At 41.3% G+C, this 24415-nt stretch overlaps 1 protein-coding gene across 2 annotated transcripts in view; it reads right to left on the bottom strand.

Annotated features, from left to right (window-relative positions):
• CHODL (chondrolectin) overlaps nucleotides 1–10578 on the bottom strand; it is a gene marked incomplete at its 5' end in the record, with an annotated part of 30552 nt that extends 19974 nt beyond the window's left edge. For both annotated transcript variants that reach the window (XM_082498269.1, XM_082498270.1), the window contains one exon: nucleotides 10488–10578. In XM_082498269.1, the coding sequence (XP_082354395.1) occupies nucleotides 10488–10578 (91 nt within the window). The remainder of the gene's footprint in view (nucleotides 1–10487) is intronic.
• Between the last annotated feature and the right edge of the window lie 13837 nt (nucleotides 10579–24415).

Here is a 24415-nt window from a genome sequence, read left to right as displayed (position 1 = left end):
TACTTATCACTAACACCTGGATTTTGCCATCTGGCTGAATACAGATGCAAGTAACATGAAATCTGACAGCTTCCCTGCATATTGCAGCAATATAGCTAGTTAGTAAAACAGGTGGTTAAAAAAATATACATATAAACCCTGATGATATGTATTGATCTAAACAAACTGTTTTGGTGACATTTATTAAAGCTTTCATGTGCTCAGAACATGCACTGTTCTAGGTCTTGGGAAGACGCAAGCAAGGATTCCTCGTCCTGCAAAACTTGGATAAGTTTCTCATTGTGTTGAATAAAGCGTGGGGAGGATGTGTCTTCCCCAGAGCAGAATACAAGTTTGTCTGGATTTTCAAGATCAGGGACATGGTGTTTCAGTGACCAGCTTGTTCCTCATGTACTGGCAACTGGAATACCCGCCCTCATGAAAGGCTGCCGTCTTCACCAAGCAGCAATAGCCTTATTCACTCATTTCATCAAGAAAATAACACACACGTGTATTTCTTATAATTAGCTTCTCAGCCCTAGCACACATGGCAGGGATCTCAGGCCACTGATAACAGAGCTGTAAAGAAGTACCTTGATGTCTAAATCTCATTAAAAGCTAATCAACACTTCACCATCCATAATTACCCTTGCAGGAAAACATGTGATTACAATTATGTAAATCGATACAAGTGTCTTCAACTGGAAAATAAATATCCATTTTGACGAAACGGTTTTAGTCACTGATTTGAGTGATATGCCAGTGTCAAAAAAAAAATAATCTATAAAGTACTTCCCAAGTGCTTCTTTTTCCCCTGTGGTCAAATCACTAAAGCCCTGTCAGTTTTCCTTTCTCCTAAGTGAAACATACCTACTTTTTGGCATCAGCTCTGTTTCACATATCCAGCACAACATAAATTTAAAGCCTGAGATCCATTTAGCTTTTCCTGTAATAACTTTTTTCCTCTCTTCTGATCATGTGAACTCTATGGGCATATATCACAGGGCTGACCATGGCAGCCAGCCACTTGCTTCTGTAAGGGGCCAGCGCAAAACTGCACTGTACTAGGGGTTCATGCAAAGTGCCAGCATAGTTGCCAAGACAACTCCCTAAAAATTGCAAGTTGCCTTCCCTTTTCCCATGTTAAGAAGGAACCGAGAATGGTGTCAGACCTATATTTTTCCCTTGTCTGTCTTTGAGAGGTCTGGCAACATTGCCACCGGGACCAATGCAGGCTCCTTGGCGTCACTGAGCATGGAGGAGGACAATGCACTAAGAAACTTAGCACTGGCATCCCCAGAGATGACAGGTTTGCATTTCAATATGGCCCAATACGCATCTCCTCAATCATCCATAAGAAAAAAGTCACCATGAGCATAGGACATGGAGCATAAACACTTTTTGTAATACATACTCAGGAACTCAGTTTCCCTAACAATGAATTATCTTTGTTAACAAAATGCAAAATTACCCAAAGTATAACACTCTTCATAGATATAAATAACCCTGTTCACTTCCACCACAGACACACGCAGGGAGGCCAATGATAACACACAAATGTCAATGGAGTCTATTTGAGCCTATTCAAAATAAGAGGAAATATGATGTGTTAGAAAGATCTACACATCTGTAAGTCTGCTCCAGGATGTGGATTATTTACCCAGGACAAAAAAAAAAACAAAACAAAAAACACAAAACAACCCAACAACAACACATACTGCTGAAGCTGTTAGCAGTGGTTTTGTCCATTTGTTTTCATTTTTCTGAAAAGTCTTATACACACACTAACATAATAATTATTTTATATATCACAGCCTAAAGACACACCAAGAATGTTCCATCATTTCAGCTGTTCAATAAAAAAAAGCATAAATACTGACACAAACACTGACAAGACTGGCAAATCAATAGTTTCCTGTGTAGTTGTGAAGACCAGAACAGATTCCCAAGATACTTTTAAGACAGACATAATACAGCAGCTAGTAAGTTGCTGTTGTTAGCATGTTGTGGAATAGACGTGACAAAAACTGTAGAGTCAGAACGGCTTAAGTATAATGTGGGCCAGCCAAGGGGAGCAGGAAATATCCTTATTCTCTTGTCCCAAACCATGAGACGTTTTCACACATACCTAATTTTATATACATCAGTAGACTCCCTCAACAGGATTTCTCACAGGCATAAATTTAGGCAATTCTGAGAGTTTCTGCTGATTGTTCATTTCTTATTTTTGTCTCCAGAAGGAAATAGTTCATAAATCTTTAGTCATTAAAGTATACTTTTCATCAATCATTATCCAAAGCAAGCATCGTACATTCTCTTAGTCTTTTTCAGTGAAATTTGAATGCCTTTTTCCAAGTGTATTTTCATGGATTTGTTACCAAGATACCTGCATTTGCCACAGATCTAAAGTAAAGTAAAATTTATATATGGATGTAAAATTAATAAAATTTCCTTGGTTTATGGACTTAAAGTTTCCTAGGGTAGAACACCTTACATGCCTCCCAGTACAAGAGTGCAATAGAGTGCCTATCTTCTTGCAGTAGTGTTCTGGGTCTGGCAGGGATAGAGTTAATTTTCACAAGGAGCTGGGACAGGACACAGCCAGGACAGCTGACCCATACTAGTTTTGATGCAATGTGACATCATGCTCAGTATACGGTTGGGGGCACTGGTTGAGGGCAGGGGGCAGGAATCACGGCTGAGGAGTGGACTGGGCTTTATGGGTTCCAGCTGGTGAGCAGTTGGACATTAATCACATTTGTATGTACTCCTTTATCGGTATTATTGTTGTTTTCCTCTTTCCTTTGCTGTTCTATTAAACTGCCTTTACCTCAACCCACAAGTTTATCCTCTGGGAGAGGGATCAAGATTATCATTTTGCTGTCCTGTGTAACATCAACTTATAATAAGATAACATCACTGTTCAGGTGGTTATGTTGGTGTGTTCATGCAGCATTGCTGTCCTGCTGTACCTCAGTTGCCATCTCACAGAATCGCACCCAATCTATGGAGGAAATGGGGGAGGGTTGGGGAATGGGGAGGCTCGATACTTTCTCCAGCACTTTCATCTCCCTTTTCTCCTTCCAGCCAGGTACAACAGCTTTTGAGGATTTTTAATATCCTTGGGATGTTCAAGCCATCATGGTCCTATTGCTATGTCTCCTGAATGTGTTTCAGGTCTTGTTTAGGGTTAAACAACTATTTAAGACTACCACCTGATCTGCCCTGAGGCTGGATAGTCATGGGTGACATGGCATGTGGGAGAATATGGGTAGGTATTTAGAGAACTTCTTACCTCCAGTGGTTTTGAACTTCACTCCCAAACAGCTGCAGGACCCTGATAAAGTGTTGAGTATTTGAAAGGAAAATGCTGAGGTTTATTCCAGAGAGGCACAGCTTACCGCACTGTGCTGGGCCCTGAGCAACGACAAGCCTTTGAACAAATTAAGCAGGAAACAGTTCATGCAGTAGCCCTGCGGCCAGTCTGGGCAGGGCAAGATGTTAAAAATGTGCTCTCTACTGCAGCTGGGGACAACGGCCCTACCTGGAGTCTCTGGCAGAAAGCACCAGTGGAGACTCGAGGTCAACCCCTAGGGTTTTAGGGTCAGGCATATAGAGGATCAGAGGCCTTCTATACTCCAATTGAAAAAAGAGATATTGGCAGCATACGAGGGGGTTTGAGCTGCTTCGGAAGTGGTTGGTACTGAAGCACAGCTCCTCTTAGCACCTCGACTGCAGGTGCTGGGCTGGATGTTCAAAGAGAGGGTCACCTCTACATGTGCTACTGATGCTATGTGGAGTAAGTGGGTCACACTGACCGCACGGCAGGCTCAAATGGGAAACCCCAGCCACTCAGGAATTCTGGAAGCGATCATGGACTAGACAGAAAGCAAATATTTCAGAATATCACCAGAGGAGGAGGTGACACATGCAGAAGAGGCCCCACCATACAATAAACTATCAGAAAATGAGAAGAAATATGCCCCATTCACTGATGGATTCTGTCCTATTGTAGGAAAACATCAAAAGTGGAAGGCTGCTGTGCAAAGGCCTACATGATGAGCTGCAGAAGCCATTGAAGGACAAAGTGAGTTGAGCCAGTTCGCAGAGGTGAAAGCCATCCAGCTGGCTTTCGACATTGCTGAATGAGAAGTGGCCAGTACTCTCTGACTCATGGATGGCAGCAAATGCTCTGTGGGGGTGGTTACAGCAATGGAAGTAGAGGAACTGGCAGAACAGAGGCAAATCCATCTGGGCTGCTGAATTGTGTCAAGATACTGCTGCCCAGCTAGAGAATCTGGTTGTAAAAGTACATCATGTAGATGCCCATCTACCCAAGAGTTAGGCCACTGAAGAACATCAAAACAACCAGTGGGTGGATGAGGCTGCAAAGATTGGATTGGTTCAGGTGGACCTGAGCTGGCAGCATAAGGGGGAATTATTCATAGCTCGGTGAGCTCATGATGTCTCAGGCCATCAAGAAAGAGATGCAACTTATAGATGGGCTCATGACCGAGGGGTGGACTTGACCGTGGACAGTATTGCACAGGTTATCCACAAATGTGAAACACGCACTGCAATCAAGCAAGCCATGCAGTTAAAGCCTCTTTGGTATGGAGGACGATGGCTAAAATATAAATATGGGGTGGCCTGGCAGATTGATTATATTACACTCCCACAAACCCACCAAGGTAAGCACCATGTGCTTACAGTGGTGGAAGCAATCACCAGATGGCTGGAAACATACCCCATGCCCCATGCCACTGCCCAGAACACTATCCTGGGCCTTGAAAAGCAAGTCTTATGGCGACATGGCACCCCAGAGAGAATTGAGTCAGACAACGGGACTCATTTCCAAAACAGCCTTATAGACACCTGGGCCAAAAAGCATGGCATTGAGTGGGTATATCACATCCCCTACCACACATCAGCCTCGGGGAAGGTTGAATGATGCAATGGACTGCTAAAAACTACACTGAGAGCAATGGGTGGTGGGACCTTAAAACATCAGGACACATTTAGTGAAAGCCACCCGGTTAGTTAAGACCAGGGGATCTACCAATTGAGCTGGTCCTGCCCAATCAAAGTTCCACATACTGCAGAAGGGGATGAAGTCCCTGTGGTGCACACGAAGAATATGTTCGGGAAGACAGTCTGGGTTAGTCCTGCCTCAGGCAAAGGCAAACCCATCCACGGGATGGGTTTCACTCAAGGACCCAGGTGCCCTTGGTAGGTAATGCAGAAGGATGGGGAGGTCTGATGCGTACCTCACGGAGATTTGATTTTGGGTGAGAATAGCCAATAAATCAGATTGTATGATGTTAATTGCTAAATAGCCCTGCCACTATATGTCATCTTTACTACAATTGCTATATGCCATATCAGTGGTACTACAGTAAGAACCACCCAAAGTAATGACAGACGAACTTCATGAAACCGAGTAAAGTGCAGCAGTGATAGGGACCAGAACCGGCACCCAGCAACTTCCTCAAGATCAACATCTTCAACCCACAGACCGTGGGCGTGGGCCACACCAGCTGCAAGCTCTGTATACAGCCGTCCAGCACCACACACCATCTCTCCTGCCCTGTGAAACTGTTATAACAGATGGAGCCCAAAGTCATGGATTAAATGAACTCAGTGGACATTTTAGATTTAGTTAGAGCCATGCCAGCTGTTAAGTTAGGACTCAGTATTTCTTAGGATTGCTTGGAACTGAAAGTCCTACTCTGTCAGTGGTGGGAGTGGGGACTGCTTCAGCAAGAGACTCAAATAATTTCTGTCTAGTGACAGTATGGGATTACAGTGAAAAAAACTACTATCAAGTCATTGCTTCATCTTACTTATTTCACATTAGTACTTCTCTGATCCATGAGAGGTTTACAAAGAGAAAGTAGTTATGAGAATTAGTTTAAAAAAAAAAACAAAAAAACACACACACAGTGCTCTATAGACCACTTTATGAACCAAAGCATGTTCTCCTGCAAACATCTTATAATCAAGACGTTTCATCTACACAGGATCAGACCTGAACTGCAAAGCAGTAAAGCCAAGGCACAGAACATGACTTCAACAAGGTGAGAGACTTTTTTGCACCTAGCTGCTACAATGGGACAGCACACCAACCTTGTCTCACTGGGAGCAAGAAAAGCCATGTGAAAGACAAGCAGACTATCCATACTGTCCCACACATTATTCATCATAGCTCCCTCCATGGTTGGTATTGTCTCTTCGGCCCATTAGCCAAGCGGGATACTGGGGCTTGGCAATCATGAGTTCCAGAACTACAATGCCTTCCTCTATCTTTGAAGAAGACACCGAGAAGGAGAAGTTGTACTCCTGGAAAAGCAGCACACTCACCTGAGATAAAAAGCTATAATTTTTCATCGCTCCTTCCTTAGCCCCTGAACAGAGCCACAGTCTGGCCAACATGCACAGCTCTCCCTTACAGGCAAGGTAAGCTTTACAGGGTTGATAAAGGGTCATCACCTCTAATAGAGAAGCCCAATTCCTGAAAATGATTTAAGCACTTTGGTATTTCTACCCTACTATAGAAGGATGCATCCACCATCACACATCTCAGGTTATCAAAACTGTGTTCCCATCTACGACTCATAACAGTTTACCTAATATAAAGTGTCTTTCCACAGGGTGTTATGGTATTTCTTGGTTAGGAGTAAGGTGTGTTTAGTAGAAATGTGTATTATATTTAAGACTCATCACCTCATTTCACTTTAAGAACCTAGATCATTGATTTGTCCCCAGGAAGACATTGCTCAGAATAAGCGCATAAGGAGAGGAATTAATAAAGGAGTCTAGGAGAGTTAAATGCTCAGCCTCCCTTGTGTTTCTCAAAGTCTCAGCTTTAGTGATTACCGAGACCTATAATTGAACAAAAAGCTCAGGTGGGCATGCACATCCATTAAAAGCTTTCCCAGTATGGAACTGAATGCTGGGCATTCACAACAAAATGTTGCATTCAATACCCAACTGTTGCATACGTGCCCCGTAGATGAGACTGGCAGTGTTTTTTTCCAAATTATATTTTCTGAAATTCTGAGCTACAAATATAACTTAAAATTAACAGTCCACACCCCCTCCCCTCAGAAAAAACAAACAAACCCAAACAAAAACAACAGTAGAAGGTTTCATCTACAGAAAATACTTAAAAGTCTGACAGGCAAAACTCAGGTGTAATAAGCAGGCCAAGCCAATTGAACTAAATTAAATTCTGCCTTTTGAGAAAGCATTTATAATCTCTATTGATTTCATTACCCATGAAGATACTTCTTTAACTATCTTACTTTACAATATTTTATGACCAACTCAAATCCAGTCATAAGCTGTGCGAATGAACATGTCCACATCCTTAAAGGCATCTGAAGCAAATAAGCCTATAGGGGCAACTCTTGTTGTTTCATGACCCACCAAATGGTTTTCTTAATTTAGTGTTTTATATATCTAAATACTTTTACACCAAAATAGATACATATTGCTTTAAAATACTATATCAGTGTCTAATCTGCTATTGATGCATAGTGATCACAAACATCACAAAATTTAAAAAGCCATAGAAATACAAAAAGACGGCATACAGCAGTCATTAAAGTATAACGTCTATGATTAATACATAGCCTGTTAAATGATTAGTAATAAGATTAGATTGCATCTTTCCTGCCCAATAGATACTTAAAGTAATTGCATCTTTGCAAACTGCATTATCATCACTTCATGTTCTTCATGATGTCATGGGACAGCAAGGCAGACTCAGCAGTTTCTCCTGAGCCTGCTTTGATTTTTTTTTTTCTTTAAGAATCAATTCTCTGGCAACACTAGATACTCTGATATGGAGGCTGTGAGCACTGCTCACAAAACACCCAACTAACTACATTAAAAATTACAAATTATTTGTATTATTTCTCTTCAGCAATTCCCAAATTAAAGACGACCAAAAAAATCCACCTAAGTGTGAAAATGATTATTTGCATCAAACAATTAATTACATCATCAGAAAATTAACATACTTGGAAAAAGAAACAAAAAGCCTTTACCTAAAGAAATGGCGTTTCGAAAAGGTAGACCCTTCCTTCTCTGCCCTCTTGACACTGTGGTCAAAATGGTTACAATTTTGCAATTATTGCTAGGTCTGCAGCAAGTTTGCAGCAGTAAATGGGAATCTTTCCACCAGGTCCAATGAGCACTCCAGTCAGTTTCAGGAACAGTTTCTATGTGCGTGATAAGAATTATATATTTAACTTATTTGCAATGAGAGCAGTGAGATTTCCATTTATTCCAGATTATCAGACTGAAGTATAAATTAGCTTTTTTTTTTTTCAGAAAAAGGTCTGTTTAAGACGTAGACTTATGATTTTAAATGTAAGCCTGTTTAAGTCCAAACTGTTAGTTTGTATATGAGACAGAATGATAAGCTAGATGGAAGTCAGGTGGACAGCACGCACTGCCCAATAATTCAATAGTACTATTTCTTGTTTGAAAATATGCCAGCTACTACTAGTACTAGATCCATGTGCATGTGGCAGGACAGGGGTGTAGTCCTTGGGGGTGAAGAGAGGGAAAAAAAAAAAAAAAAAAAAAAAAAGAGAGTTCTCTTACCAGTGTTACCAAATATGCCTGTATGCCTGTGCCAGAATATTAAATAACTTTGGCTGTTATTGTCTAGAGAATCTTTATCTAATGAATACAACTTCAGCTAATACACCTGATAGTACATAAATGGTTCCTTCTGTAAGTGTCTTTGAATCCTCTCCTATATTCTACCAGCAAAGTATTAGTCACACAATACAGTGACATAAGACTCATCGCACACTTTAAAATGCTTCAGGGAAATATGGGGTAGAGCCTGTATTCTTTCAAAACCCCAAACCCTTATATGCATCTAGGAAAAGTTTGACTAAGCAGTATACACATATTACACATTGTTTTAAAAGCTGAACCTCCACTTAGTTTGCTACATACATCACTCGAATGCAGAAGCTTCAGCTAGAAGATTAAGGGACTAGGTTTCCTCAGCCACACACAGACCCCTGTACTGACACTACTAATGCAAAATGCATCTCATGGATGAGTAGCCTTCACTATTCCTTAAAGTGACCGAGCACTACACAGTATTCACATAAATCATTAAACTAAGAGTTTTGCTGTATCATATATGACTGTACAATTTGCAATATAACAGAGGCTGATGAAATATTTCAGTGTACACTTTAGGCAGGCACGCTTTTTCAAGATGTTGGAAGTACTGCTACATAGCTATTGTTTCCTGGAAGATACAGTTTCACCAAAAGCCCAACAGCACATCTCAGTTCTGCACATGAACTTGCTTCAAATAAGACATCAGCAAAATGGTCAGTGACTGTACTCCATCAGCAACTAAGAAAATTCTCTTAATTCAGCAACCAAATGTTTGCTACAAAAAAAAAAAAAAAACACTACAAAAAAGTTTTCTTGACATGCTGCTGTTACAGCCTCTGAAACAATTGTATACAAATAATTTGCATTCTTCTGGAATCCGTTTGTAAAGAGACATGTTCTTGCCTGCATATACAAAGATTTACACACATAACTTGTTAAGGAGTACAGTCAAGCATGTAAATCTTTGTTTCAAGACAAATGTGTGCATGTGCTTGCACATCCAACATGACTCCGAGAGCCTGTTAGCTTTAGCTCAGGGGGTTTGACCCAAAGTGTAATTAAAAATAGACTTTTCATTAGGTTTAGCAGCTTCTGAGCGTATGCATCTCTGTGCTGAGAATACACAATGTGATCCTACGTCTCTTAAATTAAACCTAAACTCAAATGCTTATAGATTTCTGAAGTATTGTCTTCCTCTCCGTTTTGAGAGTTGTAGATACTCCCACAAGTAAGAAAAGTATTTACGCTGCATGCTCTTAAAAGTTTGCAAAGAAGAGACGTTCCTATATAGATGCAAACAAATCCCGATGTGCAGCTGCTCCTCAGACGGACACCGTAGCAAGTCCACGCTCTACCTTTTTAAAACGCAATTAAAGCGGAGCTCCGGGACGGCAGCAACCAAATCCAGGAACCCGCCAGTACGAAACACCGCCGCAAGGGCGGGGACCGCCTTCGGGCTGCCGCCCAAGTTCGACAGCCGAGCTCGCTGCCTCCGGGCACCCCAAACCAGAGCTGCTTCCCGCTCTGCGGGGCTGCGCTGGCCCCCGGCTAGCCCCCGCCGGGCCAGCACCGCCTCACAGCAGGCAACGCCGCCGCGGCCACAGCTGCCGAGAAGCCGCCGGGGCAGAGGAGCGGCCCCCGGTCCGCCCCCGCGGCGCGGCGCCCTGGGCGCCCGCTTTCACAGCCCGCCGCCAACACGCGGGTCATTTAACGAGTGGGTTCGGTCCCACTCCTTCCCCTCCCCGTTCCCTGCTCCTGTGAGCGCTGAATCCCCGCACCGACGCCGGATACGATCCGGCCCCCCGCTCCCCGACACCCCTCCGGCCGCACACCGGCCCCGGTTCCCGCGCACTCACCGCTGAGGACGCGCCCGGCGACTCCCCCGGGCCCGCAAAGCACGGCGGCCGCCAGCACCGCCGCCAGCCCCAGTCCGCCTCCGGACCCCATGGCGTCGGCCCCGCTGTGCCGGTTCCCCGCCGAGAACCGCGCCCCGGGCGCTCAGGCCAGGCCGATGCCCACCGGCGGGGAAGGGGGGCGCGGGGGTGGTGGTATCCCGCCAGACTCGGCTCCGCGCCGCTGCCCGCCACCGCCTCCCCTCACGCCCCGCGGCCCTGCCTATATCTGCTCCCCCCGCCAAAGGGCCGGCCCAAGCGGGAGGCCGGGACCGCCCCCGCACCGCCCCCCGCCGCCCCCCGGCAGGCCCCGACGGCGGCCGGACCCTGCACTAGCCCCAGCCCCAGCCCCGCCGGGGAGGGGCGGCCCGGGAGAGCCCGAGGGGGCGGCCGGGGTCGCGGTGGGAGCTGCGGGGACGGCCGATTTCAGGTGGGCAGGGGACCGGTGTCCGACGGGCGGACGCCCCTCCCGGCCGGCGGAGCTGAGCAGAGGGCGGCGAAGGTGCCCGGTGCGCGGCACAGGTACCCGGCTCGCTGCCGTCGGGGCTGTCACTTCCCGCCCCGGGCTCGGGGGTCTCGGAGGGGCGGCTACCAAGCCCCACGCTGTCGGGTCATTCGGGGCTAGTAACTGTTTTACCGGCTGGTGAACGCCGTCAAGACCCCAGGCCCGTGTGAATTTTGCATCTGTTAAAGGCTTTATAGACTCTCCTGGTCTGTGTTTTCCCTAGCAAGAACAGAAATATACTGTTGCCAACTTAAAAATGTATAAATGTGTATGCATGTATACGGGTCTATATACTGGAAAGTCCCCTTTTGTGATTGCCCTAGAAGATAACAGTAGTCAAATTCACATTGCTGTCACTCTGAAAATATGCTGTGGTGATTCTTTTGGACCTCTTCAAAGGACCACTTTGAAGACTTTGTTCTTCAGAGTCATGCCATTAAGGTTTTTTCTGCAAATACAGGTTGCAGATTTCTTTTATTACTTGTGTACTTGTGAATGCTTTTGCTTTTACATGGGACAGATCATCACAGATAGCTTTAAAGGACATCTTGTATGCAAATTATTTGGTGGTTTGCCAGTCAACTTCATCTTTCTCAGAACTCAGCTGAAGATCATATATATATGGCATATTGGTAAGTCTTTTTCCCTTTGGATGTTTATAGCCAGGTTTTGAAGTCAATACATCTCGGATTACTATGAATTTTAAAACATTTGATGGATTTCCTACCTGCCTTAAAGCTACTTGAGATCAGTTTCTTACTAAAAGAAGATTTGAAGTTTATAAGTAGCTATAGAAAATTACTCCAAGCACTACTGTGCTTTGCTACCAACTTTTTTAAATTTAATAGCAGAGATATTTGTTTGACTGATGTAGATTTTTTTCCATGTGAATTTTAGGCTTCCAAGCCAGTAAGTAATTTTTTTTCTAAATCTATAGCTAAGTTGAGCTGTCATCTAAAACTGGTTGTACTGAACAATACATTCTGAGATGAAGTTATCTGAAATCTCCATTGCATCTGACATTCAGCCTTTTCTTCATGTAAAGCTTACATGCATAAAGAGTATGACCAAAAACTATAAAGAATACTATGAGAATTTTAAAACCTATCTGGTAATCAAAGCCTTTCAGCTCTGTATGTTGTTAACTTACTCCTGTGTTGCAGATATGAGGGAGTTTGTCTGAATTATCCTGGATCTCAAGTGATGTCAAGCCAAGTGAGGTGGGGGAAATTAGAAAGATGTTTTCTGGAGTGCAAAGTCTCCTAGTGTCTCAGAAATTACATATGGATAGGAAGGGATGAAGACCTCCAAATTGGTGGGAATCTTAGGTTGAATACCAGCCACAGACACTGAAATAATCTTCTTTTTCTTATGCCTTTGTAAAACTCTGTTAGCTTGCCAGTTCCTAAAGCCACATTGAAATGAAATTGTCATGTATTCATACATCTAAAGAAACTCTCTAGTTTCCGTTGGAATTAACAGCATGCAGAGGGAAACAAAACAAATTCTGTCTCTAGCAAATTATGCAGCACTTTTTTGACATGCTTTATGCTGGTTTATTAGCCAAAATTGTATATACAGTGACTGTTCCTGGCATTCTGCTGATCTTTGCTGCACTTTTCATCACACAAGTCTCTTGGGGGGGGAGGGAAGAATAAGTGCAGTTGTGTAGAGACCAAACTACATTTTCATAATTATCTGCAAAATTTCCAGGCTGGTCTTCATCTTACTTGCAGCCACTTGCTGCTTTCTTTCCTGCAGAAAGAAAACACAGAGCCCTGTGATACTGCATCAGAGGAGCTTTCCTTACCAGTGCCCATTCGCACCAGCTATGAAGGTACCTATTAATCTACCTACTTCTCTCTGTCCCTTTCGTAGTTGAAGTATATTTCATTTTTTCAGGAAACGGTGATTTCACTTTCAGTTAAAAATAGTCGCTTCCCAGACCTGGCAACAGCAAAATCTGCAGTTGTTCGTCTGGGCCTTCTAAACAATGGAAACAGGACTCACTGCTGGGACCAGGTTTATGTTTTATGCATTTCACTCTGTCAATACTGTAGTCTCATCTGCAATGTAAGTCCCATCTCTGAACAGCACAAAAGACACAGTTGCGTTGTGAAGTGACTGAGCACCCTGGAATTACACATCACAGTAATTGCATTCCAACTCAAATAAATAACACTGTGTATTTCAAAGTTCTGGTACCCAGATTATAAATAACCTCTAGTTTGTCATAAGTTTATAATGACTATTGCAAAATCCTAATACCTTGTATGTCCCCAAAACAACTCTTTGAAAGATGGACTGTCTTTTCTCTGGCATCGTTATTGTGCCACATTTGCAAGGTTTTATTGCCTAATCTGGAAAAAAACCCAAAATTAGGAAGAGGATAGTTTAGGTGAACATAAAGCTTTCAAAATATTGCTCTCTTCAGATTGGGAGTAGGTACTTTTCTGAGGAAAGTTTTAGTCTAAGTCGAATTATTTGCCTCATCACAGAAGAAAATGGGTAAACTTGAGGGCTTTTGTTCCATAAGGTGGTTAAATATTGGATAACTTAATGGTATTTAGCCTACGAATTTGTGAATAAGTATGAGCTTTAAACTCTGATATGTTTCTGTTTAATGCTGTTTAAACACTTTAAAGACCTTATTTGGCCAATCTTAAAATAAGGTTACTATTTAGTATCACTAATCAATTTTCAAACAAGCCTAGAAGGGGGAAAAAAGGAAATTAAATTGGAACAGTTGCACTTTGGGGTGGTTTAAGAGTTCTTCTATTTTACTGTTCATCTAAGTGGTAGTGCTGTATACTTTGCTTTCATGAAGTAATATTTGAAATCTGAGTTACAGCTGTTTGGACAGTTCATTTCTCAGCAATGATTATTTTAATTTTCTTTTTAGTTTTCCCACTCGTGTCTAAAATTCTTCTGTCATTTGCCCATGAGCCTAGATGATGCAGTCTCTAAAGCTGCCCCAGTATACAACTGAAAGTAGAAGGAGAAAAGAATTTTGTACATTTACCATGTGCACTGAATAGCTTGCACATGGATAATTTATTAAATAACTTTGCTAGAGCTCTATCAATTTGATATCTCATTGGCTTCCAAAAATGGTTTAAGCTACTTAGCTTCTCCTGCCAATTTTCTTAGGACCATAATAGCATTATATTTTTAATTTATTTTTTTAATTATTTTGTAGTTATGGCAAAAAATTCAGGACAGATACTATAAACATTTGAGAAGGTGTAAGATGTACTAGGGAAGGGGAGGGATTAGAGAAATTTTAAGCTTCCTTTGCCCCTGGAGGTACCGTCCACGCACAAAGTTAATGCGAGTCAAAAGAAAAAGAGCAGGAGGAGAGAGGAGAGAAGAAAGGAAACGTACCATTGTTCGTTATTCAAGTGGCTAAAAAGGTATGACTCGCCTCCGCAACACGGTGCCGCTTAGAAATTCCCAAACCCCCTGTGAGTTCGCGGTCTGTGTAGCTGGGGCCAGCCAGGCGCCCTGCCTTGCATTGCCATACCCCGGTCAGCATGGCACTGTTCCCACATTCATCTGTCCAGCTCTGAAGCCAACTCATCCAGCGCTAACTCAGGTATTTCTGCATAAGTGCTGCATTGCACAGTGCAAAATGCCGTTGTGGCTGTACGTGCAATGCAGTATGACTGACAGTTACACCAAGTTCTGCCAAGGAGGACCAAAGTAATTTAATTTCCTTCGATTATAATCCATTTAGATGTAATATATAGCAGAAGTAGTTTTTTGTTGGGTTCTTTTTTTTTTTTAAAGAACAAAACGTTTTAGATAAACGGGGTTTCTTAAAGGCCACCCAATGTTTTTTACATATTAGCACAAAAATTGTAAGTTCACAGATTTTTTATGCATTCTTAAACTGTGATATCTTGTATCTATTAAAATAACGTGCTTCCTCCCCCCTTAAAATCCCATTAAAGCTAGTTCTTCAAGCAAAGTCTTCATGCCTACAAATCCAATTTCTTACTATTTCTTGGGTTTGGATCAGACTAATCAGTAGAACGAAACTGCACATGTTAATTAAGCCTGATTCCCGAACCAGATGCAAAAGACTAACTCTAAGTGAGCAGCAGTTCTGTCCCAAACCGAGGTAGTAAATCATGTTTCAAACTGCCAAGATGAGCATTTTGATGACTTTAAAGCTTTATTATAAAAACACATTCAAGGCAAGGAGGTAATTAAAAACAACTGTTGTTGGAAAATTCATAGTGGCTCACCAGAATTCACAGCTGAGTCAAGTTTCTAGCCACTTCCTTCTCCGCCCTTTTAGGGGAAGCGGCAAGTGTGCAGCAATATGCTCTTAAGACATATGCCCAAGTGGTCTCTACTGGAGGAGACTAGGTTATATCTTTGGGTGAGCACAAGCATCTGTATATCTTTCCTTAATTTGTCCGGATGAGAACTTAAATCCTGGTTGTTGGTGTTCATCAGATATCATGTAACAAATTTGTGAGAGTAGAAGTATTAAGATTGATATTATGCTTTCACTGTGTTACCCTGTTTTCCCTGCGTACCAGAGACGATGATAGGACCTAATTTGGACGCTAGGGTCCCTATCTATTACAGATACCAGCAGTATTTACATAAGCCTTGCCACTGTATCCCGCATAAAAGAAGCACTGCACATTTCCTTTTTGTTGTGACCTTCGTGATTGTCTAAGCTTATTTTGTGCTCATATATTTTATCGAAATCTTTGCAGTCCAGAATTTTCTATAGACTTTCTTGACAGCAAGTTTGTTCAGGAATGTGATGACAGTCACTCGTCAAATTTTTCAGACCTTGTTTTCACTGCATACGCTTAACTACTATTATAAGAACAGTCAAGCAGCATAGCTAGGGGATCAGTCAAGCGCTTTTTTAACCAATAAAGGTTGATAACTATTAGGTCTGCTCAGCAGTAGAGACTGCCCGATCATCTCAGGATCCTTTCTTCCCCTGTGGAACCTGAGTTGTGGGTTGTGTTTTGCAGTTTCTTCTTATTGTTGGAGGTATTTGATCTTAACAACAGAAGGGTTAGGTTGGAGGTTGTTGGAGACTAAGTGAGCATCACGTATTATTTTTGAGGATGTAGCGATGTTTCTTTTGAAGCACTTTCTTGCAATGCATTTCTCAGTTTTTCTCATCTCTACCAATGCTTATTCTGTTCCTCTGCTCCTTAGTCTGTTATCTTGCTTTGATAATTCTATGAGTGTTGCTGCAAGTATCCTGCAACGTTACCTTGTCTCAACCCTGTTCTTGGAGCATAAGATTTCCCCAGCTGCTGATACTGAGACCTGCTTTCATTCCTGCTCCTCCTGAGAAATCTGAATCATGTTCTGTAAGACCTGTAATACCGTGAAGGCAGCTCTGTAGTTCTGTTTAGTCCTGATCTCCTCCTAACAACAATGATCTGGCCACAACCAGAAGCTTCTTTGTTCCCTGCCACACCTTTCTTTTTCATCCCGGTTCACCACTAAGCCTGTTTTCCTTTTCAGGTTCTGCTGCCTCCTAATGATGAGACATGGGATCTATGTCAGCCGAAGAGGTGAGAGTACTCAAGCAGCTATGAGTGGTAAGGACATCTTCTCTCTTTCCTTCTCTGGGAAGGACTTAGTGTTTCCTAAGTAGAACAAGGAGTCCTGCCTGTCACTCAGTGTTTGCTTTTGTCAACGTCTCAGATTTTGAATGACCTAAGTAACTCTAATGAAAATCAGCATTTGAGTAGAAGAAAAAAAAAAACAAACCACCAAAACCGCTTTTATTTCACAACCTTATTCTCTTTCCTATTGTGTTCTGATCAAATCCTGCAATTTGTTAGCAAGAGCTCTCACCAAGCTTACAGCTTTGTGTTATGAAGTTTGTAGTGCACCTGCTTCTGTCTATTCTAAGAAAGAGACAGTGTTGGTGCTGGCAATTTGTTATCCAAAGTCTACCTCATATTAGTAGCTGTTTGAGTCTGTTCCTCCTGACCTGGATAGTCAGATCACATCTCTTAGCCAGCCTTCCTGATGTGTTAGCCTACGATACAAAGGGAGTGAAAGGGAATGTCTTGCGTGTTGTGTCAAAGCAGACCAAGCCATGCTTAATGTCAGGCTGGACACACTCAACAGTGCGGGACATGAGTGTGTGTGCAGAGATTTCTTGCACCTCTGCTGGCTGAACTGTGGGGACTGTGAGCTATTGAAGTCATGACCAACTGAAGCAGAATGCAAGAGCAAAGGGAAAGGGACATCAGAAATACACAGGAGCAAGATTGTCTTGTGTTGCTCCAGAGGCTGTTGAACTTTTTTGTCAGGAGCTGATATTTCAAGTTTTTCTCATTGCCCTTCTGATCCATTCTTGCCAGCAATAACAATATTACTTGGAAAACTTCAAAATAGACATATGGTTCCTGGGAGAAGAGTGTTATCCTTCTTTAAGGGCCACTCCACAGTTCCTTAGAAAAAGAGCCCTGACACTAGAAGGTTAGCTTACTCTAGTACTATGTAGTCAGTGTTTCCCAACTTGCTTGAACTTTCAGGTTAGCAAGTCCTATCTTCTTGGGACAGAAACTGAAATAAGAAATGCCTGAATGTCTGACCTGCATTTCCTTGTTGACCTTGCAGGGGCTCAGTGCTTGAAATTTTTACGTTGCCTTGCAGCTCATGACATCCTCATGGGCAGGAACCAGATCTGAACAAATTCTGTCACTTAAATCCAAGTTTCCGCTAAGAAAGCTTAGTTCTGGGGGAGGATAACCTGGATGATACTCTGAAGTATGACTTCTCTGGCCCAGCTTTGAGGAGAAAGAGGCCAAGGTCTCAGACCCTGCAGGCTGTAGTCTAACAGCAGGTCAGAGCCACAGGAAACAGAAGGATAATGACTAAGGACTTCGCATCTAGTGGCTTAGATCTTTAATTCCTTTTCATGAGAAGTCTCCCATCATCTGAATTCTCAGGCTTCAATACTGAAGATTAACTGTTAGTAACTGTTAGGTGCTGCTGCTCTTGCTCCCTGTGTCTTCCCCTTCATGGCCCCCTGACATGTTTCCTGCACAAAATGGTCCTTCGCAGCTCTGGCTCTGTTCCAACCAGATGTCCTGCAAATCAGAAGCTCCTGAAAGCTGCCCCTTGCTGGAAGAAGAAGGGGTGGTGACTGGGGTGGTGTCCCTGTAAAATTCCAGGTTCCTAGCCTACCGTCTTTCTGGTTCAGCTGTTGGCAACTGGATCCCAGGGCAGCTGGATCTCAGGCTTTCTACATGGCAGCCAGTGTTTCAGACTTGTGTACATTTGTGCTTTTTGTGTATAGATACAGTTTAAAATTAAAAGGTTTCTGAAACAAAGATGGGTTGCATGTACAAATACAGTGTGAGAAAGAGTAATGGGGTGGGGTAGACAAAAAGTTGGAGTTCAGCTGGTAGCTAGCTGCAAATAAGGCAAAACCTGGAAAAGCGTGGACTTTTTAGTTCAAACACACCCAACCTTTGGTGCTCCAATTAAGGAAAATGCTCATTATTTTCACAGTAAGATAATTGCCTTTCATTCGTATCCTACATTGCTATACCTATGGTGTCCCCTGCCTTGTTTACTGGCCTTTTAGCGTCTCGTTTGAAAGACAAGACAGTACGGCTCGTTAACATGATCTAGTTCTCTAATGGAAATCAAATGAGTTGTGATGCTAAAAGCTCTGGATGAAGCTAACCCAAATGTCATACTGCTATTCTAACCTAACATGTAGTTAGCGATAAACCAGTGATCTCCACGGATTTGTTCTCTTGAACAAAAGAAATCTCTGGTGGTGTTTTCCAGATGCAAGGTTTATTAGGGCTACCTACACCTTGAGGAGTTGCTTCTCTAATAAGGGGTAGCTTTGTCATAGATCTCTCTTCAATAAAGAGAGCTACCATGGTCTCATAACTTTCAGATGGTGGTAACAGGGTGTCAGCAACTCCTCGCTGTTTCGTGATTCTAATTCCTGGAGAGCCAGGATTAATTCAGTTGCAGATGTCAATTGTTGCTAATTCAGCTCTGCAGCGATAAGGTGGCTGATTCAGCAGGAAAGAGAATTCGTTTTCTTCTAGACACATACTGGTATTTCTTTTCATGAGCTAAGCTATTTGTGGTCCTCCCTACGTTGCAGAAGCAGGAATGCCAGTTATAACTACTGTTCATGCATTCCCAATGAGGACTAATCAATATTGGGGATGCCAGGAACTCTGAAGACTTGGCTGTCGTGCTTCTGTCCAAAACTGAGCTTTGGCAACTGATACCATCTGAACATGCTATTGATCTTAGATTGTTCTGTTTTTCTCCTTTATTTTCATCCCCTTCTCCCAGCAACTTCCTGAAGTGAACCACCCAGGGAAGAGCCAATCCACACATAGAAGACCCTACAGCAGCTGGTTTAATGGACAACATACATGAAATACAAAATTATCCTCTCTAGAAAGTCTAATCCATAGATTTTACTTCATCTTTACAGAGAAGACTGAATAATCTCATGAAACTACATCACTGAAATAAAGTTTCAGTTGTTTCAATAGTAGAAGGTTTTGTTCAAGGAGGAAGGAAAGCAAGATGCTGACATCTGCAGCACAAAAAGAAATCTAGAAATTTAAGAAATGAGAGTTCCTATATGAAAGGTTTGATTAGTAAAAGCCTGAAAACAAGTGTATAGCTTTATAGAAGGAAAGAGGAGATTATTCGGTTCCTAGAGAACATTTGGCAAAGGTTATTTTTATTGCAAGAGGATATATTACCCAGGATACTACTTCAAAAACAAACAGAGGCATTTTGTCTTTGCTAAACCTAAGCAAAAACAAGTACTGGCAGGCCAAGAATGCCAGTTACACATGCTGCAATGAAAGCTCTATGTAATAAGCTTATGCAATACGTACTTTGATTTAAAATATGCGGAATACCTTAAGGATATCTGCTCGTTAAAATGATTCTTGTCAAATGCTATATTCCACAAGTTGACCCATGGCTTCATGAGTTTCCAAACTTGGAATGCCTTCAGCTATCTAGAATTGAATGTCAAATGACAGGACGTATCTATGAGGGGATGGGTTGGAAAACACTTCATGTCCTTTTGGAGGAAACTCACTGCAGAAAACTGATTTGGATGTTTATTGTTCCTTCTGAAGTCACCTGGACGTTGTTCTGTATGTAGCGTAAACTCATACTTTTGGTTTTGTAAACAGGCTGTAAAGCAACTCAGATATTAGGGAATGTATGTAGTGAAACTGTGGAGTTAGTTTGGCAAAGCTTCCACCATGTGGCTAGTCCACAGGCAAGCTAGTTAAGGATTACTCTTAACCTTTTAGAATCAACTTCCGAAGGCCACTTAATTAGTCTCTGAGTGTGTTTGTATTCCCTTCTTTCCCCAAACCCTGCTAACAAGCATTTTGGTGAAGTAAATATGCTACTTACTCAACAATGAAAGCTAGTTACTTTTCAGAGGTCAATGAAAGAAAATCAAATAAGTAATTATATTAAAATAGAACAAAAATGGCAAAAATTTGCAATAGAATAAGTCTTTGGTGTCTATTAGCTTTGTACAGGTTAGCAATTTGCAAAGCACCAGACTAGTAGAACTGTTCAGACAAATTGAAATCATACCTAAGAGCAGCAAGAGAAAACCTTATAATTTGTCTTTGAAAGATTACTTTATGGACAAAATCTCTGTTCTGTTGGAGTCACTGTTTAATTATGATTGCCTTAATAAGAAGAAACCACCCCCTTATTTTAATACTTAGTTTCAGGGAGAGCCAAACTGCTTCAAGAGTTGGAGAATATATATACATATATATTACATGTTAGAGTATAATATTCCCCACTATTCAAGTACAGCGATGATAGCTATAAAATAATCAAATGCTGTAAGCATGAGTTATCTGTCTCAAAACAATGCAAAAACCTACTAATTCCTGTGTTCTATATAAGCTGCTTAAGTCATAAAACTGAAAAAAAAAATCTGTCATTTCATTTGGTGCATGTATCCATCTTTTTTGCTGAAATTTAAAGAGTTTTACTGACATATCTGATACAATCAGGAACGTTGAGTTGCTATATCTTCCTAGCTTAACTTTAGCCAAGTGGTTAATGGTAAGTAGTTGTGCCTTTTTAGAGATTGGATTTTTTTGTTGTTGTTTGGGTTGTGTTATGTTTTTTGGGGAAACTAAAACCTTATCACACTTATAACTAATCAAATTAAGAGATGAAGAGTGTGCCTGTCTGGGAGCAAGGGGTGGTGACAGGAAAGTATCTTTGTACTTGTAAATGCATAATTACTACTTTCTTATTCCTATATCTTATTATTTTCCCCAAAATATAAATATCAGGCTACTCTCCTCTCCTTCCTTTGAAGATTTTCCTTTTCCTCCTTCCTAGATTTTTACATGAGACCAGTCTGTTCTCCTGTCTCACACTGAAATTGAGCGATCCCACACTGAATGGAACCATCCAGTTTTATCCAGAGATTTCTTGATTTTTCTTTCTTTCACATGTCTTATATAAGCATTTAGTATTCTTCATGTTAGGACTAAATTTCCCACTCATGACGATAAGTCCGCTTCAATACATCATAACCTCTTATTGGTTTAATCTTTTCCTTTCGATACCGATTTATCTTCGTTTTAGCCTTCTTCATTGTCACAGTTTCTATTCCACCAACGTTTGCTGCATGCAATTCTCTACACATGGTCCCCTTTCTTCTCTGTAGAGAGAGAATGCTCATAACAGAGTCGTCCTTTAGAAAAGCACTGAAAATATAAGGTTATTTTGCCATAGATGAAAGAAGAACATCGTTGCACGTGTACAAGGTGTTTGTGTTCTCTGAGCAGGGAGCAAAATTGATTAAATCATTAAATGCAAAATATCTTAGTATTTGTGGCTGTTCCAGCTGCCTAATATGGAAAACCTCAGAGTGTTTCTTAGTAAGATAACCTAAGGGATTGCAACAAAGTGACTGCATGGGAAATGTCCTAGAAGTAGGCAGAATTGGCTATGTTGTGGTGCTGAATTAGCTCAGGACAGGACTGTTTTTTTCTAGTTGTTAAAAGCATCAGAAAAAATTATGAGTTAGATTACATATACAGTAAGGTACTGTATTTCAAACATTTTCCTAAGCACGTTAAGGAAAACAAAATAGCAGCAAGTTATCTTTATAATCACTCAGAACTTGCAAATCTTTACAAATAGTGCTGTAGTAATACCTGAGTAGAAACGGATTTTTAATTTATATTTTGTTTTTCTTCTCTCTCCTTAATTGTTCTTCCCCAGTTGTCCATTCACATCAAAACAGTCTCCATCTTGAAAGTGCAGAGGCTAGAAATTAGTGGTTCTGCTGTCTATTATAGGAGGAGCTGTATCTCAAAAGTTTTGAGTATCTGAACATTTTGAAGATAATTTTGTTGATCTAGATGTTGTAAACAAAAACTGAAAAATCTCAAAGCATCCTATTCTGATCTCATGTGTGTTGCAGATCTTGCCCTACTTGCCTTGAGGCCCATGAGAGGCTTGAGTGAACCAAGACTTGGAAACCCTCTTTCTACAAATAATACAAACTCAGTATCTCTTCAGGGGCTTTATTGATCTCGACTGACATGATGGCACTGAACTGTTATCAAACATCTAAGATAATTTCCCAGGCTGCCATGACCTCATGGAGCCATATCTGGGATCGTCCTGAGCCACATGATCTGTCCAAAATTGCTGGTAATCCTGCAGGACTTAATTGTGTGGTCTGCTTTAATTTGGGATGAGTATCTGGGAGATGTGAAGTACTGAAAGTCATATTCCACAAAAGTCTTCACTGATGCTCCCACAATGTGAATGGACATTGCATGTCCAAGGTCCTGGGGAATGGAAGGAAGCTTTCTGGAAAGGGATGAATTAGTCTGTAGTTAATGTGAATAAATTCATGGCACAGCTTTTATTTAAAAAAAAAAAAAAAAAAAAAAAAAGCATTGCTGATGGAAATTGGACAAAAATGTTACCCTTCCACTGAATGTTTCCTAGCGAGTCCTACACTGCCATCTTCTGGGGGCATGAAGGGAAGAGAACAAAAACTGATAAATGAGCAATGAAGAGCTTAAGGAGAGCATACTCTGTTTTCAAAGGCTGAAAAAGCTCCTCATTGACTTCTCAAACCGGTTTGCAGAGTCCAGGAAAGAAGGGGATTGTTGAACTCCATTTTTGCATCTTCTTGACCTCTGAATAACCCATACACTTGCATTTCTGATGGTTGAGCACTCGTTCTTGTTTAAGTTTTTTGATCTGTCTGGCATACAAACAAATAACCAAGAGGATCTGCTTGCATCTTCCGACATTTATTAATAAAACATCGTGGGAATTATGATAGAAGCTGGCCAAAGTAACTTTGGAAAAGTTCTTAATTTCTGGTTAAAAAAAATCTATTTGGGTTACAAGTTTGAAAGGTTTCATTTTTGCTTTATAAACAAGAAAATTGATTTTTATAGAAACAAATCTGTATGAGAAACATCAATCTGTGGAGGCATACTGGTTGAAAAACCCCCACAAAGTAAACTCAGAGGAAACCATTATGTAGAAAATCTCTTTTGGCAAAATCAGTTTTCACCTAATGATTCTAATTGCAATGAATATGGAAGCTGATTGTCAAGTTCTCATTTCAAAACAGCAAATAATTTTTCTCCTGTATTTCTTCATTCTGTGGCATTGACTGAAGTTACCCTTTTCATATGACTACTTTCACATTGATGAATTTGTCATTTTATGACAAATTACATATTCCACATTAGAGCTTTCTATGATTAGAATCAAGGCTTCAGAGAATCCTAGAGGCACAAGGAGAAGTTTGCCAACCCATATTTAACAGAAAAAATCCCTGTTGTGATAGTGTGTCAAAATAAACTTTTGCAGTTTAGCGTACTTTCTCCAAGTAGTGGACTTTTCACCCTGTTATGAGATCATCACATGTGGTCCATATTCCATAATTTATATTTCATCGAATTTTCAGATTTCAGATCTACTTGCTTGTCCATGAAAATCAATATAACTTCTGTATCCATTTATTAAGTTGTGATGGAAAGGACATGAGTCATCACTGGCTAACTTTACTTTGGTGAATATGATACAGTATCAATTAATAGCCTCTGAACATCTTGTCACATTTAACTAGACACCACTACTGTGGCAACCACTTCTCCTTTGATAGTGATTTGTGTGCCCTACCCCTTCCAATGCTATTAATGTGTTTCGGTCTTTAATAGCTATATAGTTCTTCAGGTGTGCAGTAGGTGTGCTTTCAAGTGTATTACTACAGATGCAAGGTAGGAAACAAAAGCGGTAAAGGAATATAAACATTGATTTACTTCAATGCTTTGTCTGTATTTGTGACCAAAAAGAAGACATT

Source organism: Vanellus vanellus (genome assembly GCF_965231255.1).
Source record: "Vanellus vanellus genome assembly, chromosome: 1".
NCBI lineage: Eukaryota > Metazoa > Chordata > Aves > Charadriiformes > Charadriidae > Vanellus > Vanellus vanellus.
This window is presented reverse-complemented; position numbering and strand designations above follow the sequence as displayed.